Source organism: Cnephaeus nilssonii (assembly GCF_951640355.1).
Source record: "Cnephaeus nilssonii genome assembly, chromosome: 3".
Classification (NCBI taxonomy): Eukaryota; Metazoa; Chordata; class Mammalia; order Chiroptera; family Vespertilionidae; genus Cnephaeus; species Cnephaeus nilssonii.
The window spans coordinates 7256028-7274320 of NC_137074.1; the positions used below are offsets into that span (position 1 = coordinate 7256028).

Genomic DNA, 18293 nt, shown 5'->3' on the forward strand with positions numbered 1-18293 from the left:
ATAAAAAACATCAATGATGAGAAAGAATCATTGATTGGCTGTCTCTTGCACACCCCCTACTGGGGATCAAGCCCGCAACTGGGGCATGTGCCCTGACCGGAATTGAACCGTGACCTCCTGGTTCATAGGTCAGCACTCAACCACTGAACCACCCAGGCCAGGCAAGAACTAATTAAAAAAAGAAAGAAAGAAAAGAAAACTAATCCAGTGAATTCTAATTCACCTGAGCGCTTATCTCTGGGGCCAGGTGTGCCCGCCGTCTCTGACAGCATCTCACGGTGGCCTGTCCTCTCTCTTGCAGCACTCCCTACAAAGTGAGACCTGTGGCCCTCAAGCAACTCTCTGGTAAGGCCCTGCTATCGTTTTAAAAATTAAAAGAAAAAGAAGAAAGCCCCGGGCTACCCTGTGACGAGTGTGTATTAGTGATGCATTAGCATCTAAAGCCCCACGCGATGCCAGGATCTAAAGCCGTTTGTAACTGCCGAGATAGGCTTCTACTCTTCCCATGACAATTCCTCAGGGACACCCCCGCCATCCTCTCCCCAGGGACTTAGCAGACACTGGGCGGCAGTCCCCTCTCGTCCTCCTGAGGTCAGTGCCTGCCCTGCCCATTTAGACTCTGAGCCACAGAGGTGTGCCATGTGCAACCTGCAGCCCTCAGGATGTCTCAGCCAGGGGTGCTGTTTCACTAAAATCCCACTTCCTCCCGGAACTATACACTCTTACTTCTGTATGCCTTATGGGTAATAAAATGGTCCTATTGGAGTGTATATGTTGATGAGCTTTGGGAAATGTATCCCCCCCGTAACTACCCCACAACCAAGACACGGGACACTTACATCACCTGGAGAAGTTCTCAGGTGTCCCCTCCCAGTAACCCCCTCGCTCTACTCCTGCTCTCTGTCAGCAAGCGACCTGCTTTCTGACACCGAAGATGAGATTTGTATCAGATAAAAGAAATTCCATAATAGGTGTGCTCTTCTTGGCTGAACCTAATGTTTTTGAGATGTGCCCGTGTGTTGAGTGTGTCAGTAGTTCAGTCCTTTTTATAGGTGAGTCGTGTCCCCTGGTGGGAAGGACCACAGCTGGTTTATCTGGTCGCTTGCTGAAGGATCTCTGAGCTGTCTCCAGTTTTGGGTTTTATGAATAGGGCTGCTATGAGCATATATGTAGGGATGTATATTTTTATTTATTTGTTTTTAATATGTTATTATTGATTTCAGAGAGGAAGGGAAAGGGAGAGAGAAAGGTAGAAACATCAGTGATGAGAGATAATCATTGATCGGTTGCCTCCTGCACACCCCACACTGGGGATCGAGCCTGCAACCCGGGCATGTGCCCTAATCGGGAATCGAACTGTGGCCTCTTGGTTTGTAGATCGACGCTCAACCACTGAGCCACACCGGCTGGGCGATATTTTCATTTCTATGGGATTGAATGAGATTTCTGGATCATATGGTTAAGTATATGTCTCTGTTAGGGTCTGGCCTGTAGATTTTTAGTAAGTCTTGAATTCAAGAAATGCAAGTCCAAGGGTTTCTCTTCTTTTTCAAAAACATTTTGCTTATTCTAGGTCCCTTTTATTTTCAAATAAATTTTAGAATCAGTCTGACAATTGGTACCAAGAAAAAAAAGTCTACTGGGATTTTGATGGAAATTGTATTAAATATATAGACAATTTTGGGAAGAATTACTGTCTTAATGTTCAGCCTTCTGATTCATGCATATGGTGTATCTCTCATTTAGGTTTCTTTTAATGTTTCTCTATAATGTGTTACTATAGTTGTCAGGGTAAAGTTCTTAAATACATTTTTGATATATTTATTACTAAGTATTTTCTATTTTCATGCTATTGTCAATAGATTTGCTTCATTTTTTCATTTCTAATTGTTTTTATTTTATAGAAATACTAGAGGCCCAGTGCATGAAAATTCATGCACTGGAGGGGGTGGGTCCCTCAGCCCGGCCTGCCCCCTCTCACAGTCCGGGAGCCCTCAGGGGCAGGAGGCGACCCTGCAATCAGGGGAAGATGATGCCCCCATCACACCTCTGTGCTGCCACTGCCGGCAGCGCAAGCCTCAGCCAGCCCTGGTTACCTGCGCCTCGGGCAGCCCTGGGTGGTTGGGCAGCCAACAGCTGAGGCCTGCCTGCGCCTCGGGCCAGCCCTGGGTGGCTGGGGGGTTGAGGGGACTGGGCAATGCCATCTTGTGGCTATGGGCGCCGCCATCTTTGAAGGCATGGTGGTCAATTAGCATATTCCCTCCTTATTGGCTGTGGTTGCCACCATCTTTGAGGGCAGAGCAGGCAATTAGCATATTCCCTCTTTATTAGATAGGATAATTGCTATTGTTTATTGACCTTGTTAAACTATCACTTATTAAGTACAATACCTTTTTGTAGATTCTCCAAGAAGCATATAGAGAATTGCTTCTTGCTTTTAAATCTAGATGTCTTTTATTTCTTTTTCTTGCCTTATTGTACTATCTAGGAGATCCAGGACAATACGTGAGAGTGTAGATTCTTGCTTTGTTATCAATCATAGAGGGAATGTGTGGAGTCTTTCACCATCAATTATGACATTAGCTGTAATTTTCTTTAGATGTCCTTTATCAGGGGTTTTTCTTTCTATTCCCAATTTGTTCAGAGTTTTCATTATAAATTGGTGTTGAATTTTGTCAAATGCTTTTTCTGCCTCTATTGAGAGGTTCATGTTTTATTTCTCCGTCCTGTTAATGGTGAATTCTACTGATTGATTCTAAATTGTTAAACTAATCTTGCATTCCTAGTACAAACTCTATTTGGCCATGGTATATTTTCTGCATTCAATTTGCAAATATTTTGTGAAGTCTATGAGGGATATTGGTCCTAGCTTTCTTATTATATGTTCATCTAACCTCATAGAAAGAGTTAGGAAGGGTTCCAGGGCCTCTGTGTGATTTTTCTGGGAGGGTTTGAATAGAGTTGGCCTTGTTTCTATCTAAAGTGCTTGATAGAATCCCCAGTGAATCCACCTGTGCTCGGAGTTTCTTTGTAGGAAGGTTTTAAATTATGAGTTCGATTTCTTAAATAGATTAGTATATGCACGGTTTGTACTTATTTGGGAATTCATTTGAAGAGGTGGTGTCCATTTCATCTAAGAAAGTATTGGCATGGTGTAGTTTGAAATATGTCCTTGTGATCTTTTATGTCCATAGGACGATAGTGAAATCCTCAGTTTCATCCAAGATATTAGTAATTTATATCATCTCCCTTTTCGAGTTAATCAGTCTAACTAGAGATTTATACTAGATTTTATTGATTTTTTTTTTTAAGACCCAGCTTTGGGTTTTATTGGCTTCCTCTATTTGTCTCCTATTTCATTGATTTCTCCTCTTTTGCTCCAGGTCTAATTTGCTCTTCTTTTTCTATCTAATAAAGGTGGAAGCTTAGGTCATTGATTTTAAATATTTCTTCTTTTTTATAATGAGTATGTGTAGGGATTTCCCTCTACACATACTTTATCTGTATCTCATACATTTTGGCTTGTTTTGTTTTCATTTTTATTCAGCTCAAAATATTTTCTAATTTACCTTGTGGTTCCTTCTCTGGTCCATTTGCTATTTAGAAGTATATTATGTAATTTTCAAATACTTGGATATTTTCCAACTGTCTTTCTGTTGTTGATTTCTATTAATTCTATTCTGATCAAAAGTAAACCCTGTGTAACTTTAGTCTTTTTTAAATTTATTGAGATAAATGGTGTGCCTTGGTGACTGTTCTAGGTACTCCTGAAAAGAATGTATATTCTGCTGTTCTTGGGTGGAATAATCCAGAAATGTCAATTAGGTCAAATTAGTTGATAGTGTATTTCAAACTTCCTATACCTTTACTATTTTTTTTTGTCTACTTGTTCTACTGATTGATGAAAGATGAGATTGAAATATCCACTATATTGTAGATACATTTCTTTTTTCTCTCAGTTCTCTTAGTTTTGGCTTCATACCATTTCAATTTCTGTTATTCAGTACATACTTGTTTAGGATTGTTGTGTCTTCTTGATGTATCTATTTCTTTATCCATATGAAATTGTCCCTTTATCCTTGGTACTATTTTTTGTTTTAAAGTCTTCTTTATCTCCTATTAATGTAGCTACTGCAGCTTTCTTATGCGTAGTGCTCATGGTTATATTCGTTTCCATCTTATTACTTTTAATATATCTGTGTCCTTATATTTGAAGTGGATTTCTTACAGGCAGCTTTTATCAATTCTGGTAATTTCAGTTTTCAAGTGGCACTCTTAAACCATTCACGTTAAATGTAATTATGGATATGGTTGGATTTAAATCTACTACCTTGATACTCATTTTCTACTTGTCTCATTCAATCTTTTTTTGACATTTTTCTCTCTTTTCCTACATCTTTTGCATAAAGAGCATTTTTTATTACATTTTTTTCTCCACTCTCGGTTTATGATCTTTGCTTCTTTATTGAATTTCTTTGAGGTTGCTCTTGCTTTCACAACATGTATCATCAACTTATTACAGTCTTTAAATTATATTACACCCCTTCTCAGCAGTGTGAGAACCTCACAACTGTGCGCTTTCCTTTCTCCCACCTCATTCTTTGTGCTATTTGACATTCATTTCACTTCCATTTCCACGGGAAACTCTTAATACACGGTTATCATTTTTTGCTCTCTGTAGTCAGTGACATTTTTTCCTTCATTCCTTTGCATAGATCCATGTTTGCATTTTTTGTTATATTGTTGATCGTCTGGACTTTGTTTCTCTCCTTAAACAGCGTGGGCTCTGTCGGGCAGGCAGTTAAGTTACGTGCAAGTCAGTCTGGTGCCTTTGAGACCATTTTTAAGGTTTGCTAGGATGGTTACAGAGGACCCTTGCTCCAGGCATAGTTCAGTCCTACTGCTAAGGCGTGGTCCCTCTGTGGACCTCACTGACTCCTGGCTGGCCACCGAGCACTCTTCACTCTGGGTATTTGGAGCTCAAACATTTGGATATGAGGTTGAGGGATGCTAGGGGCAGATCACGTGGGACCCTGAAGGTCCATGCAGAGGCCACTGCATTAGGAGGAGGAGGCAAGTGGGGCTTGTGAGGAGTGGTCAGATTCTGGCATGTTCTGAAGGAAGAGTCGGGTGATTTCCTGAGTGGAAGTGGGATAGGAAGGGAAGAGGTCAAAGAAGCCTCCGGGGTCCAGCCTGAGCCCCTGAAAGGATGGGATGGCACCCCCTCCCCTACCAGGACAGGAGCTGAGGGGGCGCAGGTACAGGGAGGAGAGAGGAGCTCGGTGTTGGGTGCATTGGGTGTGGTTTGACTGTTGGACATCAGTGTTGAGTAGATTCCTTGAGAGGAGCCTGGAGCTCCCCCTCAGATAGGGATGTGACGTGGGGGAGTGACATGTTTGTAGCCATGGGCGAGATGAGCTCCCCAAGGAGGGAAGGAGGGAGCAGGAGGGACTAACGATTGAGCCCTGAGACTCATGGACAGAATTCCAGGAGAAGGAAGAGGACATTGGCAACTTGACGCCATCCAGACACAGGACCAGGGACAAGGAAGCCCTGAGTGAGGGGTGGATGCAACAGAGATGAGCTTGGGGAAGGAAGCCCATGCTCAGAGAGTCACATGACTGTCAGTGGAGGAAGAACCTAGGGGATTCTGTGTAACTCAGGAGCCCAACCAGCACCAATGAGAGATGGAGCGGAGGCTCCTTCGGGGAAAGAACTTAACAAAAGCCAGAGCCAGCGTGGGTAGGACTGGCTGTCTTGAGATCAGAGCTCTGCCTCCCACAGGACTTGGGGTGAAGGGCTGGGTTTTCACGTCCTCGTGGGGTGCCCAGCAGGTGGCTGAGCGAGGAGGGGGACAGTGGACTGGGGGCTTCAGTCCCTCCCAAACCTGGGATCTTGGGAGCCACCAAGGTTTGATAACAAACTGCACTGCAGAGCACAAAGAGCCATATTAATACCTCAGCGGCATGAGGTTTTGAGTGAAGGACAATAAAGAGCCAGGATGAGTCCCGCCTGCCTGTGGCTTCCTCTCTGCCTCCGCCCAGGACCGTCCTCCTGGCGACAGAGGGAGCTGATGCACTCCCTGGCCCCGGGCGGGACAGTTTGTTCTCCAGTGTCATCTGTGCAGTTGCTCAAAGGGATCCCAGAGCCATGAGTGGCAACTGCCTCTGGGGTGACCCTCTCACTGACTCCCCCTAACGGGCTTTCCTTCCTTCTTTGTCCCAATCCCTATGTCCTCCAAGGGTCTCCTGGGGTCACCTCCAAATACACTACCGGCACCCAGTTCCTGTCTCCACTCAGCTTTTGAGGGACCCAACCTAAGGGCCGGGGGTCGGGGGTGGGATGGGAGGATAAGAACATCCTCTCTTGTCAGCGGGTGAAATGGCCCCAGGAAAGCTCCTACCCCACTGCGCTTCCACCTCCCCCGCAGAATAGGAATGGGGATACATGCCAGGCATGGTTCCTAAGAGGATGAATGCAGTAATTTATGCAAAATGCTTAGCTCTGTGCCTGCCCCTCGGGAAGTGCTCCGTAAATGGCAGCTCTCTTTTTAAATGGCCTAGAGGGCATTTTTGAATGGCTAGTGTTCTGTCTCTCCGGACCTGCTGGGTCTTAATAGAACCGGAATGCCTCCTACAGCTAACACCACACTTGTGCTGCTGGCTCCATTCTCACTTGCACATGAAGATAATGCTTGAAATTTGAGCGCACACATGTTGTTTGTGAGAAATAATACAGCTTCTTAATAACGTTTTCTATTTTTGGTGCAATTTCATTGCAAACAGCTTTATAATCATAGCCTTAGTCATCCTGATTTGCATTATTTTTTAAACAACAAGAGTGCAGTGTATAAAATGAACACTCACCACGCTCCTGCCATGCCTGGAGGGCTCACTCCACTTCTGTTTCCTGCAGCTTCTGGGCTTGTGGTTTGTGCCCCGCTGGGGTGGTCTTGTAGACAAAGACAGCATCACGTAGACCTAAGCGTGGGTGGCCAACACTAACACCGGATCCATGTGTCATGAATGTAGAACCCAGTGTAGTAAAGACGGTGACCTCTGGCCAGCACTGCAAGCACCTCAAGGTCCCTGCCTCCAGGCCTTTCCGGGACCAGGCAGAACCCACACACGTCCATGTCCCGTGTAACTGTGCGGTGAGACACACAGACGTGAAATGCCCAGGTTGACGGGCTCCAATAAAAGTACATATGCCTGGCCTGGCCAGTGTGGCTCCGTGGTTGAGCATTGACCTATGAACCAGGACGTTATGGTTCAATTCCCGGTCAGGGCACATGCCCCAGTCGCTGGCTCAGTCTTCAGTAGGGGGTGTGCAGGAGGCAGCCGATCAATGATTCTCTCTCATCATTGATGTTTCTATCTCTGTCCCTCTCCCTTCCTCTCTGAAATCAATAAAAAAATTTTAAATATATAATATTTTTTACATGTACACATGCGTGTAACTGGGCCCCTGCCAAGACGAAAGGCATTCCCATCACCCCAGAAAAGTTCCTGGTGCCACTCTTCTTGACAGCCTGCTCACACCACCCCCACAGGTGCCTTCCTCCTCCTCCTGATTTCGTGAGTTTCACCCTCTGTGAACGGGTTCCTCCACTCAGCCTCAGGTTTTTAAGACCCGGGCATTTGCTCATAAACTCTTTGCACTCGCTTGCTTTTTTTCTCGATTCCTTTATTCTACTCGGGATTTAATTTTTTAAATACCCCAGATTTTACAAAGTGCGGCAGTAGAATAAAAAACTGGAGTTTCTTTTCATACAAACTTATTTATTTGGATTTTTTTATATTTCAAGTTATTGATACATTCAATACAATTCGACATACGAGCTGCTACCGATGCTAACCGTGTCGAGTCACACTAGACATCCGAGTGCAAATGGTTAACTTTGGTGTTGCTGAGTCGTACGCCATCGTGTGAAGATCCACAGCTGTTTCTTAAACTCTCCTGCTGATGGACATTGGGGTCATTTCCAGTTGGGGGTTAAGCTACCTTACGCATTGCACAAGTCTTACTGCGGACATGTCCGTTATCCTGGGTGACACCTAGGAGGGATGCTGCTGGCTCCCGTGACAGGTGTGTTTAACTTAATAGGAAACTGCCACACTGTCTCCCCGAGTGACGTCCCGCCCCACCTCCCGCCAGCAGTGTGTGGGTGACCAGTTGTCCCACAGCCAGCGCAGCACCAGGCATGCTCAGTGGTTTTCATTTGAGACGTTCAAGTAGGCACAGAACAGTACTTCATCATGGCCCAGTGTGTGTTTCTTTGGATAACAATACTTCTTAGTGTGCGTTTCTTTGGATAACAATACTTCTTAGTGTGCGTTTCTTTGGATAACCGATTGTTCAGCATGACTGTAAGGTGCTTATTGGCTACTCGAATATCCCACGTTGGGAAGTGTCTGTTCTCAGTAGTTTGCTCGTTGTTTAAAGTGGCTTGGATTGTCCTTTTATCACTGGTTTGTAGGAAATTCTGTGTATTTTGGATATATTTCATTGGTCAGGTATGTGTTTGGCAAATGTGTCTCTCAGTTTGTGACATGCCTTTTTCATTGTCTTAACGAGGACATCTGCTGAAGTTTTTAATTTGATGAAGTCTAATTTAACAAGTTTCTCTTTTGTTTTGTATTCTCTGTGTCTTTTCTTAGAGCCCCTTTCCTACCCTGGGGTCATGAAGATCAATTTTTTGGAGATTTAGACTTATAGCTGCTATATTGTCATCTATGATTCATTTTAAGCTAATTTTTTAAAATATATTATTGATTTCTGAGAGGAATGGAGATGGAGAGATAGATAGAAATATCAATGATGAGAGAGGATCATTGATCAGCTGCCTCCTACACACCCCACACTGGGGATTGAGCCCGCAACCCAAACATGTGCGCTGACCGGGAATGGAACCATGACCTCCTGGCACTGAGCCATGCCGGCCGGGCCATTTTATGTGTGGTGTGAGGTAGGGGTTGACAGTCTTTTTTTCTGGCACATTTATCCAGTTGTTGCAGCTCCACTTGTTAAAAAGGCTTTCCTTTGCCACTGACACCTTCGTTGAAAATTGTGTGTCTCTCTACGTGAGGGTCTCTTTGTGGACTCTGTTCTGTGACCCTGAACTAGTTGTCTGTGCTGACACCACCACCACACTGGCTTCGTCACTAGGGCTTGAAATCAGGTAGTCTTCCACCTTTGCGCTTCCTTTTCAGTTGCTTTGGTTACATGGGTCCTTTTCCCTACAACGTTTAGAATAAATTGACAAGTTAATTCTTAATTCTAAAATAACTTGGATCAGGCCCGGCCCGGCGTGGCTCAGTGGTTGAGTGTTGACCTATGAATCAGGAGGTCACGGTTCGATTCCCAGTCAGGGCACATGCCCAGGTTGCAGGCTCCATCCCCATTGTGGAGTGTGCAGGAGGCAACCAAGCAATGATTCTCTCTCATCATTAATGTTTCTCTCTCTCTCTCTCTCTCTCTCTCTCTCTCTCTCTCTCTCTCTCTAAAATCAATAAAAATATATTTTAAAATAAAATAACTTTCATTGGGATTGCATTCAATATATTCATATAATTTAATTAATTTAGGAATAACAACATCTGAACAACATGGAGTCTTCCAATCCATGAACGTGATACATCCCTCCACTCAGCCAAGTTCTGCAGCTTTCAGGATGGGAGTCCTGCCTACCTTTTGTTAAATCTGTTCCTCAGCATTTTCTGTTTTCTGGTGTTATTGTTAACGGGCTCTTAATTTAACTTCCCGTTTGTTTGCTGCTAGTTTATAACAAATATAACAGATTTTTGTATGCTGGCCTGGTGCCTTCTGACATTCGTTCATTAGTTCTGGTGCTTATTTTATGGATTCCTAGGGGTTTCCATAGAGACGATGGTATCTTCTGATAATGAAGACAGTTTTACTCCTTGCATCCCAGTCCTTTTTTTATGTCTGTTCCTTGCCTTGCTGAACTAGTTGAACCTCCAGTATCGTTAAATGGAAATGAGAGGGAGCAGTCATCCCTGCCATCCCCTTGGACATGCTTACAATTGCGGCATTAAAGGCTCCATCTGCTGATTTCGATGTCTGTGTCATTTTAGGGTTTGTTTTTAAGTTCATCTTGCTACAGCCTCTACAATCGTGTGCAACACGGTAAAGTCCACAGATGGAGTGAGACCTTTGGTCTGCAAAAACAGCTCAGTCTTTTCATAGGTTTTAGCAGAAGTCCTGTCATTGGCACCATAATAGTTTATTGGATCAGGGTTTACCCTGACAGAACTCTTCCTGAAACTAGTCTGGTGGGGCCATTGGACGCCATGTCCAAACCCAGACATGATGAACTAGAGTTCACCCCCTTTGACTTCACCACAATTAAACTTTCCCACGGGGTACCTTATCGCACTGGTTATCAGGGAGGGGACAAAGTCCGGCCAGCAGGCGCAGTCAGCTGCTCGTTCTCAAGCTCAAATTCATCTGAGGGCATTCTCCAGAGCATGTCATCCCCACGTCCTTCTCCCTCGAAGTTGACTTCATGCACATGGGCGGAGGGGCTAGTAGGGGGGGGGGCGGGGGGGAGGCGTGTGTGTGGAAGACCTTTTCGGGTAAGAGTGCGCTGCGCCGCCTTTGCATCCTAAATGGGGACGTGACTTGGCCGTGTTGTGATTTGGCCTCGTCTCTAGATCACGCAGCCACTTGGGGTTATTAGGAGAATTAAATGATCAATGTATGCAAATCACTAAGAACAGGGCCTGGCACATAAGAGCCCAATAAAGATTGTGTGGTTGTCACAGTCTGTACAACAGGAAAGGAAAGTGGTGCTGTCCCAGAGGCTGCGCCCCTTCCAGGCATTCTTCCGCTTGCCCACAGCCTGGAGGAGAGGAGGCCATGGGAGCATCGCACCCAGACTTTTGAAATCCAGCTGACAGTGTGCAGAGCATGAAGGTCCCCTCTCCAACGAGGAGCAGCCCAGACAGGGGAGAAACATCCTCCACATTTCCAAATCTGCTCCCCAGGGTCCTTTCGTCCACTGTGCTTTCTTTGTCACATCGGAACGACTGACAGTCTCTGGTCAAAGTCACACCACAAGTCATCTGGGACATCCGAACCTTTGGCTGCTGATAAACACGAGTGATTTCTCGGTAGGACAGACCATGGGAAGGGCTCCTGTGCCTTTAAGAAGCGAGGGGAGGTCACTGTTGACCATATAACTTTATTGTGCTCCTGGGTTATAAAGGAACCGTCCTCATTCTGCACACCTAGTTTATGGCGTTCATAAACAGTGCGTTGCCAATGACTGTACCCTGGGCCAGGACATCCTCCACCGGCTGGCGGGGCCGGGAGAGCAGGAATGGAACAGGTGAGTGCGCCCCTCCTGTTTCCCTGGAAGAGGGCAGTGACACCCCAAGAAGGAGTGGAGAGAGGCAAACGGGGAGTCCCCCGCCCGGCCCTTCCTAGGCAGAGCCCTGGAAAGAACAGAAATAATGCACCCCCCAATCAGGGCATTAGGGGAGCCTGTCTCTTCGGAGCCAAGCAATGTGGGTTGTTTTCTGTCATGCACAGTACGATGCCCCCCTGAGGGGCTGCAGTGTTTTGTTCTGAAGGCCTTGGGAGAGTATCTGTTACGTACATGCTTCCTGGAGGATGCTCAGCAGCTCGTTCCAGTGCTTGGGGTGAGACTGATCAGGCGGAACATCTCGGCTCAGCACATCCTAGTGACATGGTGTGGCCACAGCTGCCCTCCTAGCAAGGGAGATGGGGCCAATGGTGAACGTCAAGGCACCTCACGCGTGCCCACAGGTCTTGTTCATGGCACCACTGGGGACTCAAAGGCGTGGGGTTCAAATGCCCGTGCTGACATCTGTGCGTCTTGCCTCAGTGCGCAGGCTCGGGGCCAGCGGGTGGCTAGGGCCAGGTTTGCGTTTTATTGCCCAGGGAGGCATCCCAACCTGCTCAGGTGTGCAGAGGACGCCAAGAATGATGGCCGTTGTTCTTGTTCTACTCAGCACAAGGCGAAGCGATACGCTAGGCAGCGGCTGGGCAGCGGCTGGGCAGCGGGGTGAGTGCGTCACGGTAAACGAACGTTTAGAGCAGGAGTTGTCGTTGGTGTGGTCCCGTGGCTCCGCTAAAGCAGATTTTCATGGCATTTGTGCCGGGGAGACTCGGGCTTCTGTGAAACAGTAAACAATTCCTGGAAGGGGTGGGGGAGGCAGAGGCAGGTTCCTTGAACTGTCCGCTGCAGCTCAAGGCGGAGTTGGGGCCCGGCCTCGGGGCATCGGCAAATGCAGGCTCCGTAGACTCTGCCCTGGGCACTCGTGCGAGCAGCTGCGTAAACACCGCCGGGAGGCGGCCCATCCTGCCACCCCACGGACTCTATCCTGCCCGTGAACCCCAAGAGGCAACTCCACAGTCATCTCCCCGGGTAAGGTAGTTCCAGTCCCCTCGGGTCTGTTCCAAGGGTCAGGTCCTGAGGCCACCAAGTGCAGATCCATGGCCTGAAGCTGGGCTGTTGGTGCAGCACCCTAAAAACTGGACCCAGCCTCGGCCAGCCTCTGAGGTTGCCCTAGACCTCAGTGGAAGTCTTGTCTCCCGTGAGATACTCCACCAGCCCCAGGATTTCCCCCTCGGAGCCTGTCCCCTGGGATGCCAGCCAGACCAGCACCCAGCGTCTAACGTAGGTCGGTCAGCCCAGGGGTGACCAGGTGCACGGCAGCCCAGACTTGAAGAGGCCAATGACGAACCCACCGAAACCTCTACCCTTGGACGGTCCGTATCTTTTGCCTTTAAAGCCATCGGTGCCGAGGCGCCCATCACAGTGAGCCTGCTGCGGTGTCCTAGCAGCCTGCTGTATGCCCAGGTGCCAGGACACTCTAGAGCAGGCGTCCTCAAACTACGGCCCGCGGGCCACATGCGGGTGTTTTTGCCGTTTTGTTTTTTTACTTCAAAATAAGATATGTGCAGTGTGCATAGGAATTTGTTCATAGTTTTTTTTTTAAACTATAGTCCGGCCCTCCAACGGTCTGAGGGACAGTGAACTGGCGCCCTGTTTAAAAAGTTTGAGGACCCCTGATCTAGATAATAGGCCAGCTGTGCTCGAGGAGCAGTTTCCTCCGGAGAACATGCAAGTGGCACGTGATCCTTTGCGCATTGCAGGGTTTTCATGGCGATTCATCCCGGTGGTTGTGTGTAGCCACAGTTTAGTCCTTTTCACTGCTGAGCTGTGTCCCATCTGTATGGATCGGCCGGAGTCTGTGCTGCTGTCCCGTCTCTCAGCATCTCATTTCCATTCTCCCGATTTCCTCAAAAAGCCCAGGTCCAGAGGAACCCCCACAGACCCAGTCATGTGCACCCCTGAATTGCTGGTTATCCTGAAAGCTGTTAAGAAGTTCTTAAAGCAACATTACTTGAATATGCATTAATTTTTAAATGTATGCCATGCAGCAGCATAGGAGAGAGTTCGGGAGGGGCGTCCTATATCCTCTCAGGTTTCTTTCTGATGGAGTGTGGTTTGGCCTCAATGATTGTGAATCACTGATCTTTGTGATTGAAAACTGCTGTCGCCCCTAAGTCCAGGGGTTTGGGGCTCTCAGGGCTCCAGGGGCCCATTCCAGACATCGCAGACAGGGCTCTGGAGGTGGCGCCCCCAGACTCAGCCTGTCACCCCCAGGGAACAGGAATTCACCCGGGAAGCCACTGGAGGGAGAAAGGGCTGTCAGTGACCTGAGTGAGGTAACACCTGTGGCTGTCAGGAATCCCCAGTGCTATAATGATAGCCCCTGCGGCTGACAACACACTTAGTGATGTCACAATAACAACAATAACAAGAGCTAACACTAACAGCGCTCACCGCGGGTCCTGTCCAGAGTCCTCCACACAAATTAAATCACAGCTTGTTTTTAAGTGCTGGAATCCACTGGGAGGAAGCAGTGGCGGCTGCAGGAATTGCAATGAGCCAGGTGGGAGGGAGGCCTCCGTTTCCTGAGCTGGGCTCAGGGTATGGAGGTGGAGGGGAGGGGGGAGGGGCTGGCCTTGTGCACAGAGGCTGGAAATTACATTTAGGCATGAAAATCCCGCGATGCTCAAAGGATCACACCGCAAAAGTCAAAAGGAAAATCCCTCCTTAACCCTTTTCTTCCATTCTCTCTATAAAAGGTTTTATTAAACTTTTTATGTGAAAATAATTAAAGATTCACACAGTTGTAAAAAGAAAAAAAAAATACAGACAGAGCCCATGTAGCCTTTACTCATTTTCCTGCCAGAGTCACATCTTTGCAAGCTGCAGTGAGATACCACAGTCGGGCTGACACTGATCCAGGCCAGACACAGCATGCTCCATCCCACAGTCCCTCACGCTGCCCTCTCACAGCCACACCAAGTTCCTTCCATTCCCCACCAGCTCCTTATCCCCTGGCAATCCCCAATGTGTCCTCGATTTCTATCATCTTTCCTTTCGAGAGTGTCCTATGGCTGCAGTCATTCGGTAGGTAGCTGCCATTGGCTTTCTTCACTCGGCACCACTCTCTGGAAATGCATCCCGGTGGTTGTGTGTAGCGATAGTTCAGTCCTCTTTATTGCCGAGTTGTGTTTCAGGGTGGACTGCCGTTTGTTTATCTGTTCTCCCACTGAAGGGCGTGTGGGCTGTCCCCAGTTTCGGGGCTATTACAAATAAAGCTGTTGGGAACATCACGTACAGGCCTTTGTGTGAATATGAAATTTCATTTCTCTGCTCTGGGGTCCGATTGCTAAGTCATACGGTAGTTGCATCTTTAGAATTTTTAAGAAGCTGCCAAACCTTTTCCCAGAGCGGCCGTACCATTTTACATTCCCACCAGCAATGTGTGTGACCCACACCTCCACCAGCATTTGGGGTTGTCAATGTTTTTTATTTTAGCCTTTTTGATAAATGGGCAGTGAATTTCTCTGTGGTCTTGATTTGCATTTCCTAATGGTTAAAGATGCTCAGTATCTTTCCATGTCCGTATTCTCCGTCCGCATATGCTCTGCAGTCAAGTGTCTGCCGGCGTCTCTCACCCATTTTCAAATTGGGTCCTTTGGTTTTTGCTGCTGAGTTTTGATAGTTATGTTCATAATCTATATTCAAGTCTTTGTCAGATGTGTGGTTTGCAAATGTTTTCTCCAAGACTGGAGCTTGTTTCTTCATCGTCTTAACATGATCTTTCTCAGAACAAAAGTTTCCATGTTGATGAAATCCAGTTTATCAGTTTTTCCTTGTATGGACTGTGGTTTTAGTGTCAAATCTAAGAATTCCTTGCATAGCCCAAGATCCTGAAGATTTTCTCCTATTTTTTTTTCTAAAATGTTGAAGTTTTATATTTTTTATCTGTGGTCCATTTTGCATTAATTTTTATATAAACTGTGTTGAGGGTCAGATCGTGGCTCATTTTCTGCCTGTGAGTGTTTAATTGTTCAGCACCGCCTGTTGATAAGACTCTTTCATCCATTAAACTTTTTATCCTATATAATAAAAGCCAAATATGCTAGGTGTCTGGTCGTCCCCTCCACCATTCAACCAGTCAAAGCATAATATGCTAATGATATGCTAAGGATGCTTCAACCGCTCACTATGGTGCACTGACCACTAGGGGGCAGACAGTCAACCGGTTGACCAATTGCTATGACGTGCACTGACCACCAGGGGGCAGACGCTCTGACCAGTAGGTTAGCTTGCTGCTGGAGTCCTGCTGATCAAGGACTGAGCAAGAACGGCCGGACACGCCCTGGAGCACTCCCGCGGTCCCTCCCCAGCTGGCCAACCTCCCGCGTCTCTCCCCAGCCCTGATCATGCACCAGTGGGGCCCCCCAGCCTGGCCTGCACCCTCTCGCAATCTGGGACCCCTCAGGGGATATCAGAGAACTGGTTTTGGCCCGATCCCACAGGCCAGGCTGAGGGACCCTACTGGTGCACAAATTCGTGCCCTGGGCCTCTAGTTTTAAAATAATTAAAGATGCACACAGTTGTAAGAAAAAATACGAACAGAGCCCATGTAGCCTTTACTCATTTTCCCACAATGATCACATCTTTGCAAGCTACAGTGAGATACCACAATCGGGCTGTTGACACTGACACAGTCCAGACACAGAATGTCCCACCCACAGGGTCCCTCACACTACCCTCTTAGAGCCACACTCAAGTGCCTTCCATTGTGACACAGATCGAAATCAGCTGTGCATATTTGTGTGGATATGATTCTGGGTTATCTGTTCTGTTCCGTTGATCTCTGTGTCTGTCCCTCGGTATCTTTCCCAATGTCACACCGTCTTGATTATTGTAGCTGTATATTAGGTCCTAAAATTAGATTGGATATTCCTCTCATTTTATCTTCTTTTTCTAAATTGTTTTAGCTATTCTAGTTCCTTTTTGTTTTCATATAAATGTTAGAAAATCTTGTCTATTTCTACAAAAAAAAAAAAATCCTGCTGAGTTTTGATAGAAGTTGTGTTAAACCTGTCTATCAATTTGAGGAGAATTGACATCTTTACTATGTTGAAGCTTCCAGGGAGGTCTCATTTATTTATATCTTCTATGATTTCTTTCCTGGATATTTTGTGGTTTCCAGCATACATTTTCTGCATATGCTTTGTTATATTTGCACCTAAGGTTTTTGAAGTGTTTGTAAGTGGCCCTGTGATTTCATTTCAGTGTATGGTCATTGGTCATATATGTAAATACAACTGATTGCATGTATATATCTTGTATCCTGTGACCTTGCTGAACTCACTTGTTAGTCCTAAGAGGGTTTTTTTATAGATCCCGTGGAATTTTCTGTATAGACTATTGTGTCATCAGCAAACAGGGATGGTTATATTTCTTCCTCTCTCATATGCATGCTTTTCACTTCCTTGTCTTGTTGCACCAGTTGGCACTGCCAGCGCTGTGTTGAGCGAGAGCAGAGAGAGATCCTTGCTTTGTCACACCCTCAGGAAAAAGCATTCAGTCTTTCACCATTAAGTATAATGTTAGCTCTAGGTTTCTTGCAGATTTTTTTACCAACTTGAAGAAGTTCCCCTCTTTTTCTGAGGGTTTGATCATGAACAGATGTTGAATTTCTTCAAGTGCTTTTTATGAATTGATAGGATTGTATAATTTTTTCTTCTTCAGCCTGTTAATATAGTTTATTACATTGATTTTTTTCATATTAAACCAGCTTGGCATCCCTGAAATAAATTCCACTTGATCTCAATGTATAATTATTTTTCTATATTGCTGAATTCTATTTGCTAATTAAAGGGCTTTTACATTGGTATTCATGAGGGATATTGGTCTGTATTATCTTTTTTGGTTGTCTTTGTCTGGATTTGGTATCAAGTTAATACTAGCTTCATAAAGTGAATCCGGACGTGTTCCCTCCTTTTCTGTTTCCTGGAAGAAGTTGTCGCGACCCACAGGTTGAGAACCGCTAGCAGGGTCGCCTAAGACCATCGGAAAACACAGATATTTACATTACGATTCATAACAGTAGCAAAATTACAGTTATAAAGTAGCAACGAAAATAATTTTATGATTGGGGGTCACCACAACATGAGGAACTGTATTAAAGGGTCACGGCATTAAAAAGGTTGAGAACTACTGCTCTAGTGAAACTATCTGTACCTGAAAATTTCTTGGGGGGGGGGATTAATTAGAAATTTAATTTCCTCAATAGTGACAGGCTGTTCAGATTACCTGTTTCATATTGGATGAGTGTGTGGTTCATGCTTTTCTAGGAATTGGCCCATTGCCACCTGAGGTGTCAAATGTATGTGTATGAAAGTTGTTCATAGGGTTCCCTTACAATCCTTTTGATGTCTGGAGGGTCTGGAGTGATCCCTTTCTCGTTCTGATTTTGGTCATCTACCATATGTCTTCTCTCTGTTTCTCTGTGGGTCTTCCTCAAAGTTGGTCAATTTACTGATATTTTTAAATAACCAGCTCTTCCTTTCATTGACTTTCTACATTGTTTTTCCGTTTTCCATCTAATTGATTTCTGCTCTTTATTATTTCCTTCCTTCCTTCTGCTATTGTTGTGGATTTATTTGGCTTTTCTTTTTTTGGGCCCTTAGATTATTGAGTGAAGACTTTTCCTCTCTTCTAATGTAAGCATTTGGTGCTATAAATGTCCCTCTCTGCATTGCCCTTGCTATGTCTCACAGCTACCTTTCGCTGTGCTATATTTTCATTGTCATTTGGTTTGATGCCTTTTTAAATTTCTCCAGAGACTTCCTCTTTGGTCCATGGATTACTTGGACGTGTGCTGTTTGGTTTCCAAGTGTTTGGAGGCTTCCCTGCTATATTTTCTGTT

At 45.9% G+C, this 18293-nt stretch overlaps 1 protein-coding gene across 3 annotated transcripts in view; it reads left to right on the top strand.

Annotated features, from left to right (window-relative positions):
* The window catches only part of PDE9A (phosphodiesterase 9A), an 89016-nt gene that overhangs the window by 32632 nt on the left and 38091 nt on the right, over positions 1-18293 (top strand). Inside the window, exon 4 of one of the 3 annotated variants that reach the window (XM_079766659.1) lies at positions 302-345. In XM_079766659.1, coding sequence (XP_079622785.1) covers positions 302-345 — 44 coding nt within the window. Of the gene's footprint in view, positions 1-301; positions 346-10728; positions 11354-12243; positions 12416-18293 lie in introns of those variants that run through there. The other 2 variants (XM_079766661.1, XM_079766662.1) reach the window with 2 other exon arrangements.